Source organism: Gigantopelta aegis, chromosome 15 (genome assembly GCF_016097555.1).
Source record: "Gigantopelta aegis isolate Gae_Host chromosome 15, Gae_host_genome, whole genome shotgun sequence".
Lineage (NCBI taxonomy): Eukaryota > Metazoa > Mollusca > Gastropoda > Neomphalida > Peltospiridae > Gigantopelta > Gigantopelta aegis.
This window is the reverse complement of record NC_054713.1, coordinates 19,114,639-19,136,903: the sequence shown is the minus strand read 5'-3', so window position 1 is coordinate 19,136,903 and position 22,265 is coordinate 19,114,639. Positions and strand designations below refer to the sequence as shown.

At 37.6% G+C, this 22,265-nt stretch overlaps 1 protein-coding gene across 2 annotated transcripts in view; it reads right to left on the bottom strand.

Annotated features, from left to right (window-relative positions):
- LOC121390420 (transmembrane protein 47-like) overlaps positions 1 to 22,265 on the bottom strand; it is a 150,656-nt gene that overhangs the window by 12,942 nt on the left and 115,449 nt on the right. For both annotated transcript variants that reach the window (XM_041522227.1, XM_041522228.1), the window contains exon 2: positions 704 to 869. In XM_041522227.1, the coding sequence (XP_041378161.1) occupies positions 704 to 869 (166 nt within the window). The remainder of the gene's footprint in view (positions 1 to 703; positions 870 to 22,265) is intronic.

Genomic DNA, 22,265 nt, shown 5'->3' with positions numbered 1-22,265 from the left:
CTTGACATATAGTCTCAGAGAGGAAACCCGCTACATTTTTCCATTATTAGTAGCAAGGGATCTTTTATGTGCACCATCTCACAGACAGGATAGCACATACCACGGCATTTGATATATACCCGGTACCAGTCGTGGTGCTCTGGCTAGAATGAAAAACAGCTCAATGGGCCCACTGATGGGGATCGATCTTAGACTGACTACGCATCAGACAAGGGAAGAAATCTGAGCTATTATTTATGAGCATTCGAATGAACAGACACTGATATTCTAAATAAGAAAATGTATTTAATATTTGATAATTCTGACAGGAAGTTTTCAGAGAAAAACCCGATACATTTTTTTGTTAGCAGCAAGGAAATCTTTTTTGTGCACTTTCCAACAGACAGAAAAAGATATATCAAAGCCATTCAATGAGATACTAGACACTGATTGGGTAAGCAAAATATGAATAAGTATGGTATATGTTTTTTCACTTACATGTAAATATGAATATAAAACAAAAAACCAGCAAACAAACCACAACAAACAAACAAACAAAAAAACACTTCAAAAACACCTAACAAAAAAACAACATTTTAAAAATCAAAATAAAAAAGAAAGAAAGAAAAAAGACAAAAAAAGACAATGAGTCCACTGATGGGTTTTGACACAAGCACCTCTGGCCCCTGAAGCAGTATATAAACTAAATTTGATAGTGACTTACTTTTGGGGTTATTTTTCTCACAGTCCACCTCCACTCCCTTGCTGTCCCGCCACTTACAGAGTTCCCATAATCCTTCACGGCGGCCGTCTGCTTCTAACCACGTGGTGGCTGCTATTGACAACATGAGCAACATGATGGATATACAACCACACAGGACCGCAATCACCTGTAATAATAATAATAATAATAATAATAATACTGACAACATGAGCAACATGATGGATATACAACCACACAGGACCGCAATCACCTGTAACAATAATAATAATAATAATAATAATAATAATACTGACAACATGAGCAACATGATGGATATACAACCACACAGGACCGCAATCACCTGTAATAATAATAATAATAATAATAATAATAATAATAATAATACTGACAAGATGAGCAACATGATGGATATAAGCCACACAGGACCGCAATCACCTGTAATAATAATAATAATAATAATAATAATAATAATACTGACAACATGAGCAACATGATGGATATACAGCCACACAGGACCGCAATCACCTGTAATAATAATAATAATAATAATAATAATAATAATAATAATACTGACAACATGAGCAACATGATGGATATACAACCACACAGGACCGCAATCACCTATAATAATAATAATAATAATAATAATAATAATACTGACAACATGAGCAACATGATGGATATACAATGCCATATACACAATTTCAGGTTAATATCTCAATCTGTAACTGTACATGACAAAGCCATATACACAATTTCAGGTTAATATCTCGATCTGTAACTGTACATGACAAAGCCATATACACAATTTCAGGTTAATTATCTTAATGAGCATTGTGGGACAAAAGAACTGGAAAACTATAAGTGGGACTGACGGACGGATGGACGGACGGATGGGCGGGCGGACAGACAGACTGATGAAACATATAGTACCCTACTATATCAGTAATAGCAATATAGTAATAATATATAGTAAAAGTAATAGTAGTAGTAGAAACTATAACAACAATAAAAACAACAATAACATTTACAGAACCAAATAATAAGTGACAATAATGACAATAACAACCATAACAACAACAACACAACAGCTATAATAGTTTTAGCAAATAATAATATAAACATACATCAAATATAAAATAAATTTAATCAAACAAAATATGTAGGATAAATGGCATGCAATTTTTTTTTTATCACATCATCCAATTTAAAACTGGTAGGCACTTGCTTCACAAACCATCCATACCCCCCCCCCCCCCCCCCCAATATGTATTTGAATATATCTGAATAGCAGAGAAAAAGATAGACACAAAGAAGAAAGAAGAAAGAAAGAATTTACTTTTCAAATGAAATTTAATTAAAATTAAAATTAATAAAATAAAAGAAACAAACTAGTAAATAAACAAATTAAATTAAATTAAATTGAATTAAATTAAGTTAAATTACAAATTAAATTTTAAATTAAATTAAATTAAATTAAAAATTAAATTAAAATTATAAAATAATTAAATTAAATTAAATAATAAAGTAAGCCTATGATATTTTAGCCTACCTTTGCCATATAAGAAACACAGGATGTTAAAACACAGGTCCATCTAAGATGATTTTCCATACCGCTAAATAATTATTCAAACTAATTTTTATCCGATGCCTTTAGCGGCAATCTCCAACACATTACAACCAAAGCACTTGAAAGACCTTTGCTAACTGATACATTAATGTATACCAACACGAAAATCGAAGCCCACGTATAAATAAAAAAAAGAAGGGCAAAATGACATTAATCCACTTCTGCATCAAATCAGCCAATCGTTAGAGTCGGTGTTTGACATCAATGTGTGTGTGTGTGTATGAGTTGTTTGACGCAGTCACATTAGAAGTATCTTAGTAAGAAGAAGAAAAAATAATTAAATTAATGATCATAGCTTCCATTTTAAGATTCCAAAACCTAAAAACGATAATAGAATTTCAACTACAATATAGCATTTTCTCACATGATCATTTGAAGAGGAAAAAAAAGAATGAAGGAAGATAAGATATTAACTGACGCACATGAAACAAAAAGGACATCTCTATTTTTTTTAAATAACAAGATAAATGAACACAAAGGAAAATGGAAAGACAATGAATTAATCGATTAAAGCTACATGTATTTTAGTAATATAGTGTACTTTTTAGAAAATACTAATTATTTTTCCCATTCCAACCAGTTGCACACAATTAATAGGCTATATTAAAGGGTATATGGTATATTATCCTGTCTCTGGGAAAATACATATATGAAAAGTTAATAACAATAAATGTAACCATACTGTGACAAAGGGTCTTCTACTCTTTCGTCCAACTGTCGCCATTATTAAATGACAGGGGCAGGACGTAGTCCAGTGATAAAACACTTGCTTGACATGCTGTCGGTCTAGGATTGATCCCCGTCAGTGGCTCAATTAGTCTATTTCTCGTTCCAGCCAGTGCACCACAACCGGTACATCAAAAGCTGTGGTATGTGCTATCCTATATGTGCTATGGTGCATATAAAAGATCACTTATGACTAATGAAAAAAACATCTATCAAAATAGTGTCAAAATGACCACATGTTTGACATCCAATAGCCAATTATTAATAAATCAATGAGCTTTAGTGGTATCGTTAAGCAAAAAAAACAAACAAACAAACAATTTATTAAATTAAAACTTAACAGCAGCTAAAATATAAATAATGAGCTGGGGTGTTTATGTAATATGTTGTAACTATTCTTAACATCACAGCTCATAATTACTCTTAAAGGGTCTGGGGTGTTTATGTAATATGTTGTAACTATTCTTAACGTCACAGCTCATAATTACTCTTAAAGGGTCTGGGGTGTTTATGTAATATGTTGTAACTATTCTTAACGTCACAGCTCATAATTACTCTTAAAGGGTCTGGGGTGTTTATGTAATATGTTGTAACTATTCTTAACGTCACAGCTCATAATTACTCTTAAAGGGTCTGGGGTGTTTATGTAATATGTTGTAACTATTCTTAACGACACAGCTCATAATTACTCTTAAAGGGTCTGGGGTGTTCATGTAATATGTTGTAACTATTCTTAACGTCACAGCTCATAATTACTCTTAAAGGGTCTGGGGTGTTCATGTAATATGTTGTAACTATTCTTAACGTCACAGCTCATAATTACTCTTAAAGGGTCTGGGGTGTTCATGTAATATGTTGTAACTATTCTTAACGTCACAGCTCATAATTACTCTTAAAGGGTCTGGGGTGTTCATGTAATATGTTGTAACTATTCTTAACGTCACAGCTCATAATTACTCTTAAAGGGTCTGGGGTGTTCATGTAATATGTTGTAACTATTCTTAACGTCACAGCTCATAATTACTCTTAAAGGGTCTGGGGTGTTCATGTAATATGTTGTAACTATTCTTAACGTCACAGCTCATAATTACTCTTAAAGGGTCTGGGGTGTTCATGTAATATGTTGTAACTATTCTTAACGTCACAGCTCATAATTACTCTTAAAGGGTCTGGGGTGTTCATGTAATATGTTGTAACTATTCTTAACGTCACAGCTCATAATTACTCTTAAAGGGTCTGGGGTGTTCATGTAATATGTTGTAACTATTCTTAACGACACAGCTCATAATTACTCTTAAAGGGTCTGGGTTGTGTTCATGTAATATGTTGTAACTATTCTTAACGTCACAGCTCATAATTACTCTTAAAGGGTCTGGGGTGTTCATGTAATATGTTGTAACTATTCTTAACGTCACAGCTCATAATTACTCTTAAAGGGTCTGGGGTGTTCATGTAATATGTTGTAACTATTCTTAACGTCACAGCTCATAATTACTCTTAAAGGGTCTGGGGTGTTCATGTAATATGTTGTAACTATTCTTAACGTCACAGCTCATAATTACTCTTAAAGGGTCTGGGGTGTTCATGTAATATGTTGCAACTATTCTTAACGACACAGCTCATAATTACTCTTAAAGGGTCTGGGGTGTTCATGTAATATGTTGCAACTATTCTTAACGACACAGCTCATAATTACTCTTAAAGGGTCTGGGGTGTTCATGTAATATGTTGCAACTATTCTTAACGACACAGCTCATGATTACTCTTAAAGGGTCTGGGGGTTCATGTAATATGTTGTAACATTCTTAACGACACAGTAATACTCTTAAAGGGTCTGGGGTGCAACTATTCTTAACGACACAGCTCATAATTACTCTTAAAGGGTCTGGGGTGTTCATGTAATATGTTGTAACTATTCTTAACGTCACAGCTCATAATTACTCTTAAAGGGTCTGGGGTGTTCATGTAATATGTTGTAACTATTCTTAACGACACAGCTCATAATTACTCTTAAAGGGTCTGGGGTGTTCATGTAATATGTTGTAACTATTCTTAACGACACAGCTCATAATTACTCTTAAAGGGTCTGGGGTGTTCATGTAATATGTTGTAACTATTCTTAACGACACAGCTCATAATTACTCTTAAAGGGTCTGGGGTGTTCATGTAATATGGTAACTATTCTTAACGACACAGTTCATGTAATATGTTGTAACTATTCTTAACGACACAGCTCATAATTACTCTTAAAGGGTCTGGGGTGTTCATAACGACACAGCTCATAATTACTCTTAAAGGGTCTGGGGTGTGTATGTCAAACGTCACAGCTCATAATTACTCTTAAAGGGTCTGGGGTGTTCATGTAATATGTTGTAACTATTCTTAACGTCACAGCTCATAATTACTCTTAAAGGGTCTGGGGTGTTCATGTAATATGTTGTAACTATTCTTAACGTCACAGCTCATGATTACTCTTAAAGGGTCTGGGGTGTTCATGTAATATGTTGTAACTATTCTTAACGTCACAGCTCATGATTACTCTTAAAGGGTCTGGGGTGTTCATGTAATATGTTGTAACTATTCTTAACGTCACAGCTCATGATTACTCTTAAAGGGTCTGGGGTGTTCATGTAATATGTTGTAACTATTCTTAACGTCACAGCTCATAATTACTCTTAAAGGGTCTGGGGTGTTCATGTAATATGTTGTAACTATTCTTAACGTCACAGCTCATAATTACTCTTAAAGGGTCTGGGGTGTTCATGTAATATGTTGTAACTATTCTTAACGTAACTATTCTTAACACAGCTCATAATTACTCTTAAAGGGTCTGGGGTGTTCATGTAATATGTTGTAACTATTCTTAACGACACAGCTCATAATTACTCTTAAAGGGTCTGGGGTGTTCATGTAATATGTTGTAACTATTCTTAACGACACAGCTCATAATTACTCTTAAAGGGTCTGGGGTGTTCATGTAATATGTTGTAACTATTCTTAACGACACAGCTCATAATTACTCTTAAAGGGTCTGGGGTGTTCATGTAATATGTTGTAACTATTCTTAACGACACAGCTCATAATTACTCTTAAAGGGTCTGGGGTGTTCATGTAATATGTTGTAACTATTCTTAACGACACAGCTCATAATTACTCTTAAAGGGTCTGGGGTGTTCATGTAATATGTTGTAACTATTCTTAACGACACAGCTCATAATTACTCTTAAAGGGTCTGGGGTGTTTATGTAATATGTTGTAACTATTCTTAACGTCACAGCTCATAATTACTCTTAAAGGGTCTGGGGTGTTTATGTAATATGTTGTAACTATTCTTAACGTCACAGCTCATAATTACTCTTAAAGGGTCTGGGGTGTTCATGTAATATGTTGTAACTATTCTTAACGACACAGCTCATAATTACTCTTAAAGGGTCTGGGGTGTTCATGTAATATGTTGTAACTATTCTTAACGTCACAGCTCATAATTACTCTTAAAGGGTCTGGGGTGTTTATGTAATATGTTGTAACTATTCTTAACGTCACAGCTCATAATTACTCTTAAAGGGTCTGGGGTGTTTATGTAATATGTTGTAACTATTCTTAACGACACAGCTCATAATTACTCTTAAAGAGACTGGGGGGCAGGATGTAGCCCAGTGGTAAAGCACTCGCTCGATGCGCAGTCGGTCTGGGATCGATCCCTGTCGGTGGGCCCATTGGGCTATTTCTCATTCCAGTCAGTGCACCACGACTGCTATATCAAAGGCTGTGGTATGTACTACCCTGTCTGTGAGATGGTGCATATAAAAGATCCCTTGCTGCTAATCGAAAAGAGTAGCCCATGAAGAGGTGACAGCAGGTTTCCTCTCTCAATATCTGTGTGATCCTTAACCATATGTCTGACGCTATATAAACGTAAATAAAATGTGTTGAGTGCGTCGTTAAATAAAACTTTTTTTTTTTTTTTTTTAAAGGGTCTATCGGTGGCTGTATAGTAAGTGTGTTTCTGATCATCCTGGTGTTTTGACAATGTCAAACTTCATTTGATTTCCTAATATATATATTTTTTTATATACGTACAAAATTATTGGGAGTCCAAATCGAGTTTGGGCTACTTACAAACAGTAGGAAGATGGGAAACACATGGAATATACAGACGCTGATATTGCAAACGAGAATGTCTGTTAAGTGTGTAGTTTTAGTTGTTACAAAATTTATTAGGCAGAAACATCATAAACAATGGCAGCAAACTCAGGAAAGTCTCTTTAACGTCAAATCTTGTAACATTTATTTGATGTGAAACCTCGTAATTATATTTGTATTATCAGATCATTACTGTGTTTTTATTATCAGATCATTACTGTGTTTTTATTATCAGTTCATTACTGTGTTTGTATTATCAGTTTATAACTATTTGTATTATAAATTAATGACTATATTTGTATTAATTATCAGTTAATAAACTTGTATTATCAGTTGACGACTATATTTGTATTATCAGTTGATGACTATATTTGTATTATCAGTTCATGACTATTTGTATTATCATTTGACGACTATATTTGTATTATCAGTTGACAACTATATTTGTATTATCAGTTCATGACTATATTTGTATTATCAGTTCATGACTACATGTATATTTGTAATATCAGTCTGTAACTATTTGTATTATCAGTTCATGACTATATTTGTAATATCAGTTCATGTTCTTGACTGTATTATTAGTTTATAACTATTTGTATTATCACTTCATGACTGTCAGTTCCTGGCTATATTTGTAATATTAGTCCCTGCATGAGTATACTTATTTGTAATATCAGTTCATGACTATATTTGTATTTTCAGTTCATGACTATATTTGTAATATCAGTTCATGACTATATTTGTATTTTCAGTTCATGACTATATTTGTAATATCAGTTCATGTTCTTGACTGTATTATTAGTTCATAACTATTTATATTATCACTTCATGACCATTTGTATTATCACTTCATGACTCAGTTCCTGGCTATATTTTTAATATCAGTTCATGCACGAGCATAATTATTTATAATATCAGTTCATGACTATATTTGTATTTTCAGCTCGTAACTTGTGGTTCCATTTGCTTCATGACTGGAGGCTGATCCAATTTTTCCTCTCACAATATTAAAGATCATAGTTGAAGATTTTCCCTCATTACCGGATAAAATCTACGCCCTAGGCCTGTACAAAAACAGCCACTGAATAAATATGGAAAAGACTTGAATAAGCTGACACAGATAAAAGGGGAACTAAGTGTATTATCGAGATTCTAAGACATATTGGACGGAGAAGTGTTAATATATGAACTCAGATACCTTACTGCTGATGATTTAATATCAGAACTCAGTTACATAGCTTCTTGTCAAGACATGCATGTGGTGGAGGACTCGACTGCTCTGTGATTTAAGTTGGGTAGGTGCTGGGTTCGTATCCCAGTACCGAATCAACCCCTGACAGAGTGAACATCCCAGTGACTAGATGTAATACCATTCAACTAACCCTCCCCCATATTTCTCTCACTCTCCTCTCTGTGTGTGTGTGTGTGTGTGTCTCTCTCCCTCTCTCTCCCCCCTCTCTCTCTTTCCCTCCCTCCCTCTCTTCCCCTCCCTCCCTCTCTTCCCCTCCCTCCCTCTCTTTCCCTCCCTCCCTCTCTTCCCCTCCCTCCCTCTCCCTCCCTCCCTCCCTCCCTCTCCTCTCCCTCCCTCCCTCTCCCCCTCCCTCTCTCCCTCCCTCTCTCTCTCTCTCTCCCTGTGTGTGTCTCTCTAATTTTTCAGTCGCTCTTTTTTCACTCTTTAACTCTCACTCACTTTCTCACTCACACCTTTTTTTGGTCTCTTTCTCTCTCCTTCCCTCTGTCTCTGTCCCTCCTTCTCTGTCTCTCTTTTCCTCTACTCTCTCATCCTCTCTCAAACTACTCTCATCCTTCCTCTCTCATCCTTCCTCTCTCCTTCCTCTCTCTCTCTCATCCTTCCTCTCTATCTCTCTCATCCTTCCTCTCTCTATCTCTCTCTCATCCTTCCCCTCCTTCCCCGCTCTCCCTCCCTCTCCCTCCCTCCCTCTCTCTCCCTCCCTCTCTCTCCCTCCCTCCCTCTCCCTCCCTCTCTCTCTCCCTCCCTTCATCTCTTGTTTCTTTCTCTCTCACTCCCTCTCTTTCTATCCTGTCTATGGGATGGTGCATATAAAATATCCCTTGCTACTAATGGATAAATATAGCAGATTTCCTCTCTAAGACTATATATCAAAATTACCGAATGTTTGACATGCAATAGCCGATGATTAATAAATCAATGTGCTCTAGTGGTATCGTTAAAGAAAACAAACTACCCACCCCTCTTTCTGTCCCTCTGTCCCTTTCTGTCTCTCTATACTTGTCCCTCTGTCTGTATCTGTCTGTTTTTAGGGGCGGGACACAGCCCAGTGGTAAAGCGATTGCTTGACATGCTGTCGGTATGGGATCGATCCCCATCGGTGGGCCCATTAGGTTCTTTCTCTCGCTCCAGCCAGTGCACTACAACTGGTATATCAAAGGCCATGGTATGTGCTAACCTGTCTATGGGATGGTGCATATAAAAGATCCCTTGCTACTAATGGAAAAATGTAGCTGGTTTCTTCTCTAAGACTATATATCAAAAGTACCAAATGTTTGACATCCAGTAGCAGATGATTAATAAATCAATGTACTCTAGTGGTGTCGTTAAACAAAACAAACTTTCCTGTCTGTTTTTACGTCTCTTGATCAGCTAGGTGGTGAAATATAACCTTGTTATATCACAGTTCATAGCCTCATAGACCAAACAAATTCAAAGACTTTCAAAGACTTTTACCTGCCATTTTCAAAGACTTTCAGACTTTTACACAACGGTCAAAGACAATAGAATGCGATAAACATACCAAAACAGTTTGTTAACATTGCTGTCCATGGCCAAAAATTTAGCTTTTTTACATGCATCATGACAGATTAAACCTTGCTGTAAAAGATATCATAATTGCTTTGGCTATGATCTGTGAGAATTTAAAGACTTTCAAACATTTTCAAAGACCTAAAAATATTGTTTTCAAATTCAAATACTTTCAAGGAATTTAAAGAACCCAACAAACCCTGTAGACATAAAACAGCCTAAGTTTAACATGTGCTGAGGTGTTGTAAAAACAAATACTATTTTCCTTCCCTTGATCTCAGTACAGAAAGGGACAGTATGTTGGATATATTAGCACATCATTTCATTTCAACTTATTTTCGTGCTTATATCCAATTAATGTTCAAGCACGCTGTCCTGGGCACACACCTCAGCTATCTGGGATGTCTGTCTAGGACAGTGAATTAGTTGTTAGTTGGTTAGTGGTTAGTGAGAGAAAAAGAGGGTGTTGGCATTACACCTTACCCAATGAGTCGTTAAAACTCGCTCTGGGTGGGAGCTGGTACTAGGCTGTGAACCCTGTACCTACCAGCCTTATGTCCGATGGCTTAACCAAGACACCACCAAGGCCAGCAGCACATCAATAAACCACCTCTATTAATCCCCAGCCAATTTCTTCTCTCAAAAACTGGGCAATTAGTCCCAGTCACTCTCATCAATGGCGACACATAATAACCCCTGATTAAATAAGTGTCATCAGTTTGATATGTACATGAACTTTTCACTGCTCCCTAATAAGACTAATTACATCAATTAAGGATTCAGAGAGTACTGCTAAAGCAAGACATGTCCCTACCAGGCCAAACACATGTTCCTGTCTCCTAAGTTCTCCGTAAAAAAAAAGAGTAAATCGCCATGAAAATCAAACTTGATCTGTAACAGTACATGATAAAGCAATACATCAAATTTTAACTCAGCATCTTAAGGCATTGAGGGGAAAAAGGCTGGAAAACTATATGTGGTGCAGATGGATGGATGGACAGACAGACAGGTGGACAGACAGACGCATGGAGGGGAAATCTATAGTTCCCCCTCTTCTTATGATACACACATTCTCCTTCTATCTTTGTCTATTTGTTGTTTTATTTTATGACACCACTGAGCACATTGATTTATTAATCATCGGATATTGGATGTCAAACATTTGGTAATTCTGATACATAGTCATCAGAGGAAACCTGCTACATTTTTCCTAATGCAGCAAGGAATCTTTTATATGCTTTTTTCCACAGACAGGAAGCAAATACCACAGCCTTTAATATACCAGTTATACTCTCTCTCTCTCTCCGTCTCTGTCTCTCTCAGTGATGTTTATCTATCTATCTCTGTCTTTCTCTCTCTGTGTCTCTCTCTGTCTTTTTCTCTGTGTGTGTGTGTGTGTGTGTGTGTGTGTGTCTCTCTCTCTCTCTCTCTCTTTCTGTGTCTATCTCTCTCTATGTGTGTGTGTGTGTCTCTCTCTCTCTCTCTCTCTGTCTCTCTCTGTGTGTCTATCTCTCTCTGTGTGTGTCTATCTCTCTCTCTGTGTGTGTCTATCTCTCTCTGTGTGTGTCTATCTCTCTCTGTGTGTGTCTATCTATCTCTGTGTGTGTCTATCTCTCTGTGTCTGTCTCTCTCTCTGTGTCTGTCTCTCTCTCTGTGTGTCTGTCTGTCTCCCTCTCTCTCCCTCTCCCTCCCTCCCTCCCTCTCTCCCCCCCCCCCTCCCTCCCCCTCCCTCCCCCTCCCCCTCCCTCCCTCCCTCCCTCCCTGACAAACTACTAAGAATGTGCCAAGACCAACAAGAAGCACCAACATATTTGTGTCTAAGACAGCGTGCTTGGGTTTTAAATGAACATAAGCACGGCCATGTGTTAAAATATAATGAGGAAACACCAACAAAACCACATTATGTCTTCTTTGCTTCCAGCCAGATGAGAGTCTGTGGGTGCCAGACAGTGGCTGAATGTCACCGTGTACCTGGGGCGACACAAACAGACTGACTTCATTCCAATTCGCTCAAGTCTCGGATGACATTAAGGTAACTGGTACACTGACAACCTGGGATGGGATGTAGCCTGGTGGTAAAGCGCTCGCTTGATGCAAGATCGGTGTAGGATCGATCCCCATCGGTGGGCCTATTGTGCTATTTCTCGTTCCACCCAGTGCACCAGGACCGGTACATCAAAGGCTGTGGTATATGCTATCCTGTCTATGAAATGGTTCATATAAAAGATCCCTTGCTGCTAATTGAAAATAGTAGTTCATGAAGTGGCGACAGCGGGTTTCCTCCCTCAATATCTGTGTGGTCCTTATTCATATGTCTGATGCCATATATCGGTAAATAAAATGTGTTGAGCACGTTGTTAAATAAAACATTTCCTTCATTCCATATAATTGTAAATAAAATGTGTTGAGTGCGTTGTTAAATAAACCATATCCTTCCAATAAGCTCTTGAACAGCAAAGCACTCAACACATTTTATTTAACAACGCACTCAACACATTTTATTTACAGTTATATGGCATCGGACATATGGTTAAGGACCACACAGTTATTAAGAGAGGAAACCCGCTGTTGCCACTTCATGGGCTACTCTTTTCAATGAGCAGCCAGGGATCTTTTATATGCACCGTGGTAGTACATATGACAGCCTTTGATATACCAGTCGTGGTGCACTGGCTGGAACGAGAAATAGCCCAATGGGCCCACTGACAGGGATCGATCCCACACTGACCGCGCATCGAGAGAACGCTGTACCACTGGGCTACATCCCGCCCCTAAACTTTAATAGGATACAGACACAAAAATAAATTGAAATGGAATGAAATCTCCATAGGACACTGAAATCTCTGAGTGACTGTGTATGAATAACCGTTAAGTACGACGACGTGTTAATCACTGAAATAGAATCTGTGATTGCCTCTAAGTATATTGTCCCCGTAACTCGCTGTGACATTTTGAAGACAAGAGGATCGCCAATATTACCTAATATTCATATTTACGCACAAGCTCGATCCGGTGATGGAACAATAATCAACCCTAAGCACACCCAATCCCAAGATCACTTTCCCGGAGACGAACAATTACTGTAAATTCTGCCGTTAATGGCGCACCATCGATAATAATTTTCGACAAGTTACTAGCGACATTGCGTATTAAGGAAGGATAGAGATATAAATCTTCAAATAGCACATACTCGTTGCATGCTCGCTGGCGATGAAGATGAATGGGAGTAGCATGGATATAAATAAGGTTGGTGTATACAAAATATAATCCCAAAGGTGACAATGTTAACATATGTGGCTGCAAATACTATATATACAGTATATAGCAACCAAATTATAACCCACAGACTGGGGATGAAGGTGAATGGGGGTACCATGGATATAAATAAGGTTGGTGTATACCATATATAATCCCAAAGGTGACAATGTTAACATATGTGGCTGCAAATACTATATATACAGTATATAGCAACCAAATTATAACCCATAGATTGGGAAGAAATATGAAGAAATATGAAGGGGTAGCATGGATATAAATAACGGTGTATACCAAATATAATCCCAAAGGAGACAAAGTTAATGTATGTGGCTGCAAATACTATACATACAATATATAGCAACCAAATTATAACCCACAGACTGGGGATGAAGATGAAGGGGTACCATGGATATAAATAAGGTTGGTGTATACCAAATATAATCCCAAAGGTGACAAGGTTAACATATGTGGCTGCAAATACTATATATACAGTATATAGCAACCAAATTATAACCCATAGATTGGGAAGAAATATGAAGAAATATGAAGGGGTAGCATGGATATAAATAACGTTGGTGTATACCAAATATAATCCCAAAGGAGACAAAGTTAACATATGTGGCTGCAAATACTATATATACAATATATAGCAACCAAATTATAACCCACAGACTGGGGATGAAGATGAAGGGGTAGCATGGATATAAATAAGGTTGGTGTATACCAAATATAATCCCAAAGGTGACAATGTTAATGTATGAGGCTGCAAATACTGTATGCAATATATATATCAACCAACTTATGACCCATATATATGAATAGTATAACAGGGGTTGAAATGGGCTGAAATTCCTGCCAGACATTCGGTCTGATAAGCTACAATTTCTACAGGATCGAATCAAAACCTGCCAGACCAAACATGGTGATAAACTAATTGCCGGTCCCACAGGATAGCAGGCAGAAAATTCTCACATTTCATTTCAACTTATTTTCATGCTTATATCCAATTAAGGTTCAAGCACACTGTCCTGGGCACACACCTCAGCTATCTGGGCTGTCTGTCCAGGACAGTGGATTAGTTGTTAGATGGTTAGTGGTTCATTAGAGAGAAGAGGGTGTAGTGGTCTTACACCTACCCATTGAGCCCTTAAGAACTCGCTTTGGGTTGGAGCCAGTACCGGGCTGCGAACCCTGTACCTACCAGCCTGTAGTCCGATGGCTTAACCACTGCGCCACCGAGGCCGGTTCTCTCACAGCCTGTTGTGATGCTGACCAGTAAAAATTGGTCAAGACGGTAAAATCTGGCCCCCTGTATAACTCTACCTCAAAAGTGAAACTTTTTATAGATATAAAATTGCATACATTTATTGCCCAGATAAAACACATTTTCGGGACAATTAACAAACAGTGTCAATGCTAAGTGCTGTCATGTCTGTCGGAAAGTGCATATAAAAGATCCCTTGCTACTCATTGATAAATATGGCAGGTTTTCACTAAGATTACATGTCACAATGATCAAATGTTTGACATCTAAACACAGATGGAAAAAGAAAAATTCACGATGATTAATAAATCTATGTGCTCTAAGGGTGTCATTAAACAAAACAAACATTAATTTTTAACTGATAATACACAAACAACTTGAGTCTGATAAATCTGCTCTAGTGGTGTCGTTAAATAAAACAAACTTCAATTTTTAACTAAAAATACACAAACAGCTTGAATCTGATATAATATTATGCTCTAGTGGTGTCGTTAAACAAAACAAACTTTAATTTTTTACTAAAAATACACAAACAGCTTGAATCTGATATATGCTCTAGTGGTGTCGTTAAACAAAACAAACTTTAATTTTTAACTAATAATTCACAAACAGCTGAAGTCTGATAAATAATTAATCAAAAACGGAGACCGCTCTCGGCAGTATGAGGAAACACACGAATAAAGCACCACAGTCATCCTGAAATGATCAGCGCGCCGTACGTCTGCTCAAACAACAAACTTGTAGATCTAGAACTTCACAAATCAATGACGGAAGCCAGACAGAAAAACCTGGCATTTCCACATAACACTTGAGCCATTATTTGTATTAAAATACCAAAGGTCAAAGACAGAAAAAACTAAATAAAGATGTGTGTAGAACCTGGAGGGGCCCCAGACTGACGTTGTTAGACTGCTGAAAAGTGGACCCAAGGCTAGAACGGAGAGCATAATGGGGTTTCCATGAATACTTGGGCACAGGCTCAAGTACCCATGCAAAGAAGAGCACTCTCATTTAATTATATATTTTTTACATCATTTTGTCAATATGCTTGCTGCTGGTTACATTATGGGGCTATGAAACATGGAGGGAAAACACAAGTCAAATGTATGGAATTCAGTACAATATCATGATGGAAAGTTTTTTTATTATATTAAGATAATGAGAATGATGAATGAATGTGTGAGCCAGCTTTGACGGGTTTTGAACCAGTGTCGTCAGCTTGATTGTCCAGCAGCTTATCCACTAGACCATGTTCATCGCTGCAATTAAGATGCATAATGCTATTTTACTTTATTCCTTAATCTCATCATCATCTAGTCTAAGTGTCGGTTACTCGGGTCCGGGTCGAGTTTGACCCTCGAGTACTCGAGTCCAATATTGTGGACTCGTGGATGCCCTAGTTACACCAGTGCCGGATGAAAAGGAAAGAGGCAAAGTGGATATTTGAAGAACAGGGGGGCGCAGGGGGGCACAAAATATTGGGATGGGGGGGGGGGGGGGGGGGGGGGGGGGAGTGATCCACTTTTATCTTTGAATGGCCTCAAACAAAAGTTCTATATATTATTTGGAGATCAAATTAGCAATGGTTTAGATTACAAATTTCGACTCTGTAACCGTATTTCTTTTTGTTCTACCCTCATCACACTCCACTCATCAGCCAGATCCAAAAGCAGTGGCAGATCCAGAAACGCCATTTATGGGGTGGGGGGGGGGGGGGTTCCAATGACATGGGGGCGGAATGTAGCCCAGTGGTAAAGCGCTCGCTCGATATGCGGTTGTTCTGGGATTGATCCCCGTCGGTGGGACCATTGGGCTATTTCTCTCTCAAGCCAGTGCACCACAACTGGTACATTAAATGCTATCCTGTCGATGGGATGATGCATATAAAAGATTCCTTGCTGCTAATTGAAAAGAGTAGCCCATGAAGTAGCGACAGCGGGTTTCCTCTCTATATATATATACCTGTGTGGTCCTTAACCATATGTCTGACCCATATAACCGAAAATAAAATGTGTTGAGTGTGTCATTAAATAAAACATTTCCTCCCTTCCTCCCTCAATATCTGTGTGGTCCTTAACCATATAACCGTAAATAAAATGTGTCGAGTGTGTCATTAAATAAAACATTTCCTTCCAATTACAATGGTTGAAGGTATTCAATGGATTCTCCAACATAAAAAAAAAAAAGAGAAAAAATTAAATAATGATATAACTGTCACAAAATTTGACACCACTGAATAGGCAAAGTAAAAGGAAATAATAAAAAATGCTGGATGGGAAAGAAAGAAATGTTTTATTTAACGACGCACTCAACACATTTTATTTACGGTTATATGGCATCAGACACATGGTTAAGGACCACACAGATTTTAAGAGGAAACCTGCTGTCGCCACTACATGGGCTACTCTTTCCGATTAGCAGCAAGGGATCTTTTATTTGTGCTTCCCACAGGCAGGATAGCACAAACCATGGCCTTTGTTGAACCAGTTATGGAACACTGGTCGGTGCAAGTGGTTTACACCTACCCATTGAGCCTTGCAGAGCACTCACTCAGGGTTTGGAGTCGGTATCTGATTAAAAATACCATGCCTCAACTGGGATCCGAACCCAGTACCTACCAGCCTGTAGACCGATGGCCTAACCACGACGCCACCGAGGCCGGTCTGCTGGATGTGATCATATATTATGTCAGACATCAAATAGCTGCATGATCATATTTTAATGTACAAGTTTTCATAGAAATGTTTCTTTCTTTACAAAATGACTATTATCATCATATTATTGCCTGGTATATTCTTAGTGTCATGGCAAACAAGGGCAATGTAAAGCACATATTATAAAGAATGTATTTGAGAGAAGACTTGAGTATATTCCAGAGTAAACTCTAGAGCATGCTCAAGAGACTCACAAGGGCTTCCCTTGATTAAATTGACAAACCACGTCTGCGTTCAATACGATTTGACTGATTTCCCCACATTATCACCTTCATTTAACATTAAAGGGACAGTCATGAGTTTGCAGCCATTGTAAAATGTTTGTGATAACAGAGCCTTGTTGGTGACTACTATTTCATACTAAATACATTTTCTTGTTTAGAATACCAGCGTCTGTATGTCGAATGTGTTTGCGGTCGTATACTAATGTTTGTAGCACTCAGTTTTTACTTTAATTTGTGATATATAGTTTTTTCGTATATACAAAATTGGGAAGTAAAATCCGGTTTGGGCTACTACAAGCATTATAGGACAACAACAAACACCTTGTAAATACAGACACTGATATTTTAAACAAGAAAATGTATTTAATTTGTATATTACGTCATCAAAAATGATCTACTGGTCAGAAACATTTTACAATGGTTGTAAACTCAGGACTTGTCCCTTTAAAGTAGCAGTCTCAAAATTGCAGCGACCGAAATTATTCTCCTTTTTTTGGTGAAATGAAAAAATTATTCCTTGAATTATAGGCCTACCAACAAACAATGAAATACAACCAAATAATTTCAATTTTGCTACTATTTTATAAATTTATATTTTATGCAAAATCTAATATGGGAAGGAAGGAAGGAAATGTTTTATTTAACGACGCACTCAACACATTTTATTTACGGTTACACAGCGTCAGACATATGGTGAAGGAGCACACAGATATATAGAGAGGAAACCTGCTGTCACCACTTCATGGGCTACTCTTTTCGATTAGCAGCAAGGGTTCTTTTATATGCACCATCCCATAGACAGGGTAGTACATACCATGGCCTTTGATATACCAGTCGTGGTACACTGGCTGGAATGAGAAATAGCCCAATGGACCCACCGACGGGGATCGATCCCAAACCGACTGTGCATCGAGCGAGCGCTCTGCCATTAGGCTATGTCCTGCACCTAATCTAATAATAGTGGCCGATGGGTTAATGCATGATGTCACAGATGGAATTTGAATCACATCTCCATGCATATTGACAAAGAAGTAAAGTAAAGTTTGTTTTATTTAACGACGCCACTAGAGCACATTGATTTTTTATCTTATCATCGGCTATTGAACGTCAAACACATGGTCATTCTGACACTGTTTTTAGAGGAAACCCGCTGTCACCACATAGGCTACTCTTTTACAACAGGCAGCAAGGGATCTTTTAATTGTGCTTCCCACAGGCAGGATAGCACAAACCATGGCCTTTGTTGAACCAGTTATGGATCACTGGTCGGTGCAAGTGGTTTACACCTACCCATTGAGCCTTGCGGGACAAAAAAGTAGTCACTATTTTAATTAATAAGTGATGAAACATTTCAGTGTATTTTATATTTTTCACCAAGGGTTCTCGAGCATTCTTGTGAATGTAATTGAAAATGCTAATCTAAGCAAAACCATTTTGCTATTGAGCGTTTTTTGTAATGTCACAGGCATGCACGACAACTGAACGCAAGTGTACGAGACACACATTCTAGAAAGTATAACTGAAAATGCTCATCTATGCAAAACCATTTTGCTAGCAAGTGTTTTTTGTAACGTCACAGGCATTCGCAACAATTGAACACAAATGTACTTAACACACATTCTAGAAAGTAATTGAAAATGCTCATCTAAGCACAAAAATTCCACTAGCGAGTGTTTCATAACGTCACAGGAATTCGTGACAAGTGAACGCAAATGTATGTAATTTAACACACATTCTAGAAACACAATTGAAAATATTTGTCTAAGTGCAAACATTCTGTTAGCGAGCGTTTCGTAATGTCACAGGCGTTCGCAACAATTGAACGCAAATGTACTTAACAAGCATTCTATAAAATGTAATTGAAAATCTCGTCTAATTAACCGGAAACATTTCACTAGCGAGTGTTTCGTAACGTCACAGGCATTCGCGACAACTGAATGCAAATGTACTTCACACATTCTAGAAAGTGGAATTGAAAATGCTCATCTAAACACAAAAATTTCGCTAGCGAGCATTTCGTAATGTCACAGGAATCTGAGATAATTGAATGCAAGTGTACTTAATTTAACACACATTAAAGCACAAACTTTCTGTTAGCGAGCATTTCGCAATGTCACAGGCATTCACAACAACTGAATGCAAATGTACTTAACACACATTCTAGAAAGTATAATTGGAAAATATACTCGAGTATATTCAAGAGTATGCTCTTGATTGTCCACAACTACTCTCAAAAGGGCATCATCCCTTGAGGGAATCAATAAATGATTATTCACCTTCCCTGGTTCATCCTCATGAAAGTGATAACATCCCTGACACTGAGACGAGACTTTCTAGATTAATACCGGCCTTTTGTCGTGGCAGAAGATACAGATTGAGATGTAATGGTTCGGATCCCAGTCTACTGCTGAATGGATTTTTAATTCAGCATAGTGCGGCTCCAAACCTCTGAGTGAGTGCTAGCAAGGCTCAATCTAGGTTTAAATCCACTTGCACCGACCAGTGATCCATAACTGGTTCAACAAAGGCAATGGTTTTGTGCTATCCTGCCTGTGGGAAGCGCAAATAAAAGATCCCTTGCTGCCTGTCGTAAAAAGAGTAGCCTATGTGGCGACAGCGGGTTTCCTCTAAAAACAGTGTCAGAATGACCATATGTTTGACGTCCAATAGCCGATGATAAGATAAAAAATCAATGTGCTCTAGCGGCGTCGTTAAATAAAACAAACTTTACTTTTTTTTTTCTAGATTAATATTTTGATAGCAGAAGATGGATTGAGATGTAATGGAGGATTAACACAGTCTACTGCTGAATGTGCTTGTTTCAGCATAGTGCGGCACCATGCCTCAAAAGTCTAGCACCATCTTGCTTTAATCAGCAGCATGCTGCCCTGAGATTAAACAAGCCTTTTTCAATAATTAATTCTAAAATTGCTTTTATAAAATGTATTATTAATTAATGAAAACAAAAGTGCTCTGAAAATGGTGAAACTGCCCCAAAGTGTTTTGTCTACCATATGCCTTGTCAAATGTTTAGGGAAGACACCATAGGTGCTAGTTGCGATGGGGAACAAAACCCAATGGATCCGCCGATTTAGTGAATGGTGATTCCACTCTGATATTCAAATAATCTCAATATTCACTATTTCTCGTTCCAGCCAGTGCTCCACGACTGGTTTTAAGAAATGCTGTGGTATGTACTATCCTGTCTGTGGGATGGTTCATATAAAAGATCCCTTGCTGCTAATCGAAAAGAGTAGCCCATGAAGTGGCGACAGCGGGTTTCCACTCTATATATCTGTGTAGTCCTTTACCATATGTCTGACACCATATACAGTGGAACCTCGTTAGTCCGGACAGTATGGTTATTAAAAAAAACGTCCGGATTAACGAATCTCCGGATTACTGAAATGTAAGTGATGAGTAACCTCCCTTGATTCAAAAACAAAATAAAAACGACACATTTGAATTTTAGAACCAAACAATTCTTCAACCAGTTTTGTTCTGTTGATCCGCCTCGTGGTGTGAATAAGCGCTATTTGCATGTCCGTGAGGCCAGTCTACTATTCAGTAGTGTACTGCCATGTGCTTGTCTTAAAGTTAGAAAATGCAATTAAATAAACTGAAATACTGTTTAAGACATGTTGCATTGTTGATACTAAATATTTGATTATTAGCGACAACAAGTTTTCAATTTTATTACTCGTGTTTTGTCGTACCAGTTAATGTTGTAAATCTTGGTCACGTGGTCGAGTTCATTTCTACGAAGTGGGTACGTTGTTGAGGAATGCATATTGTTTCTCACTTATATACAATCATTATTAGTTTAAAGTTTCTACATTTACAGATTATATTTTAAACATATTAAATGGCGAAATTATAATTCATTTCTGCTATATCTATATATAAACGTCAACATGATACATCCCTCCGCCCTAAGCACAGAAATACAACTCTCTCAAAACCGGCGTGAAACTGAATGAGCATTGTTCCACTTATGAAAGAGTCGCAAGCCAGTGTTTTGATAGCAATAACATATAAAGACGTTTCCTTTGTCTTTATTTTGGGTGACTGGCAATACTCTTGAGTTGGGACACCAAAACAATTATGACCAGTATTCAGTAATAAATCATACAGGCAAGTTGGGAAGGTAGTTACAAAACGAGGTCATGGGGTACCGTAGGGTATGATCAAGAGTTACCCACTTTTAAAAATAAAATACACACCCCCTCCCATAAAATAAAACAGCCAGTCTGGTCATAGATCAAAAAATTATATTTAAAAAAACAACAAACACTTGTGAACACTTGTGCTTTATCCGACTAACACTAAATAAACACAGGTGAATGGTTAAATAAACTGCGGTGTGAAACCCTGTGCAGCCATTTTATCTCTGTCGATTCCTTGAGCGTTAATTGGCAGATTACTTTTATGTTCAATCAGCGGCGACCGGTCAAATGAAGCAATTTGTCTTTACTTTTTACATTTGGTTCAGAATTATGACCGTCCGGTTCCGGAAGCTGAATATCTGGATTAATGAATAACTTTACTGAGTGGTCGTTTCGTTTTGCAAAAAAAACGTCCGTAAGGTTAGGATTCCAGACTGCTGGAGTCCGGACTAACGAGGTTCCACTGTAACCATAAATAAAATGTGTTGAGTGCATCGTTAAACATTTTCTTCTTCGTCAATATTCAGGACAGGTAAGTTTAGTAAGTTTAAGTATCAAGTCAAAAATTTCAGTGTTTTACTAAAAAAATAAAGACTTATATTGAAGGGGTGAACCAGACCCATATGATTTTCACCCCCTTAGATCCGTCCCT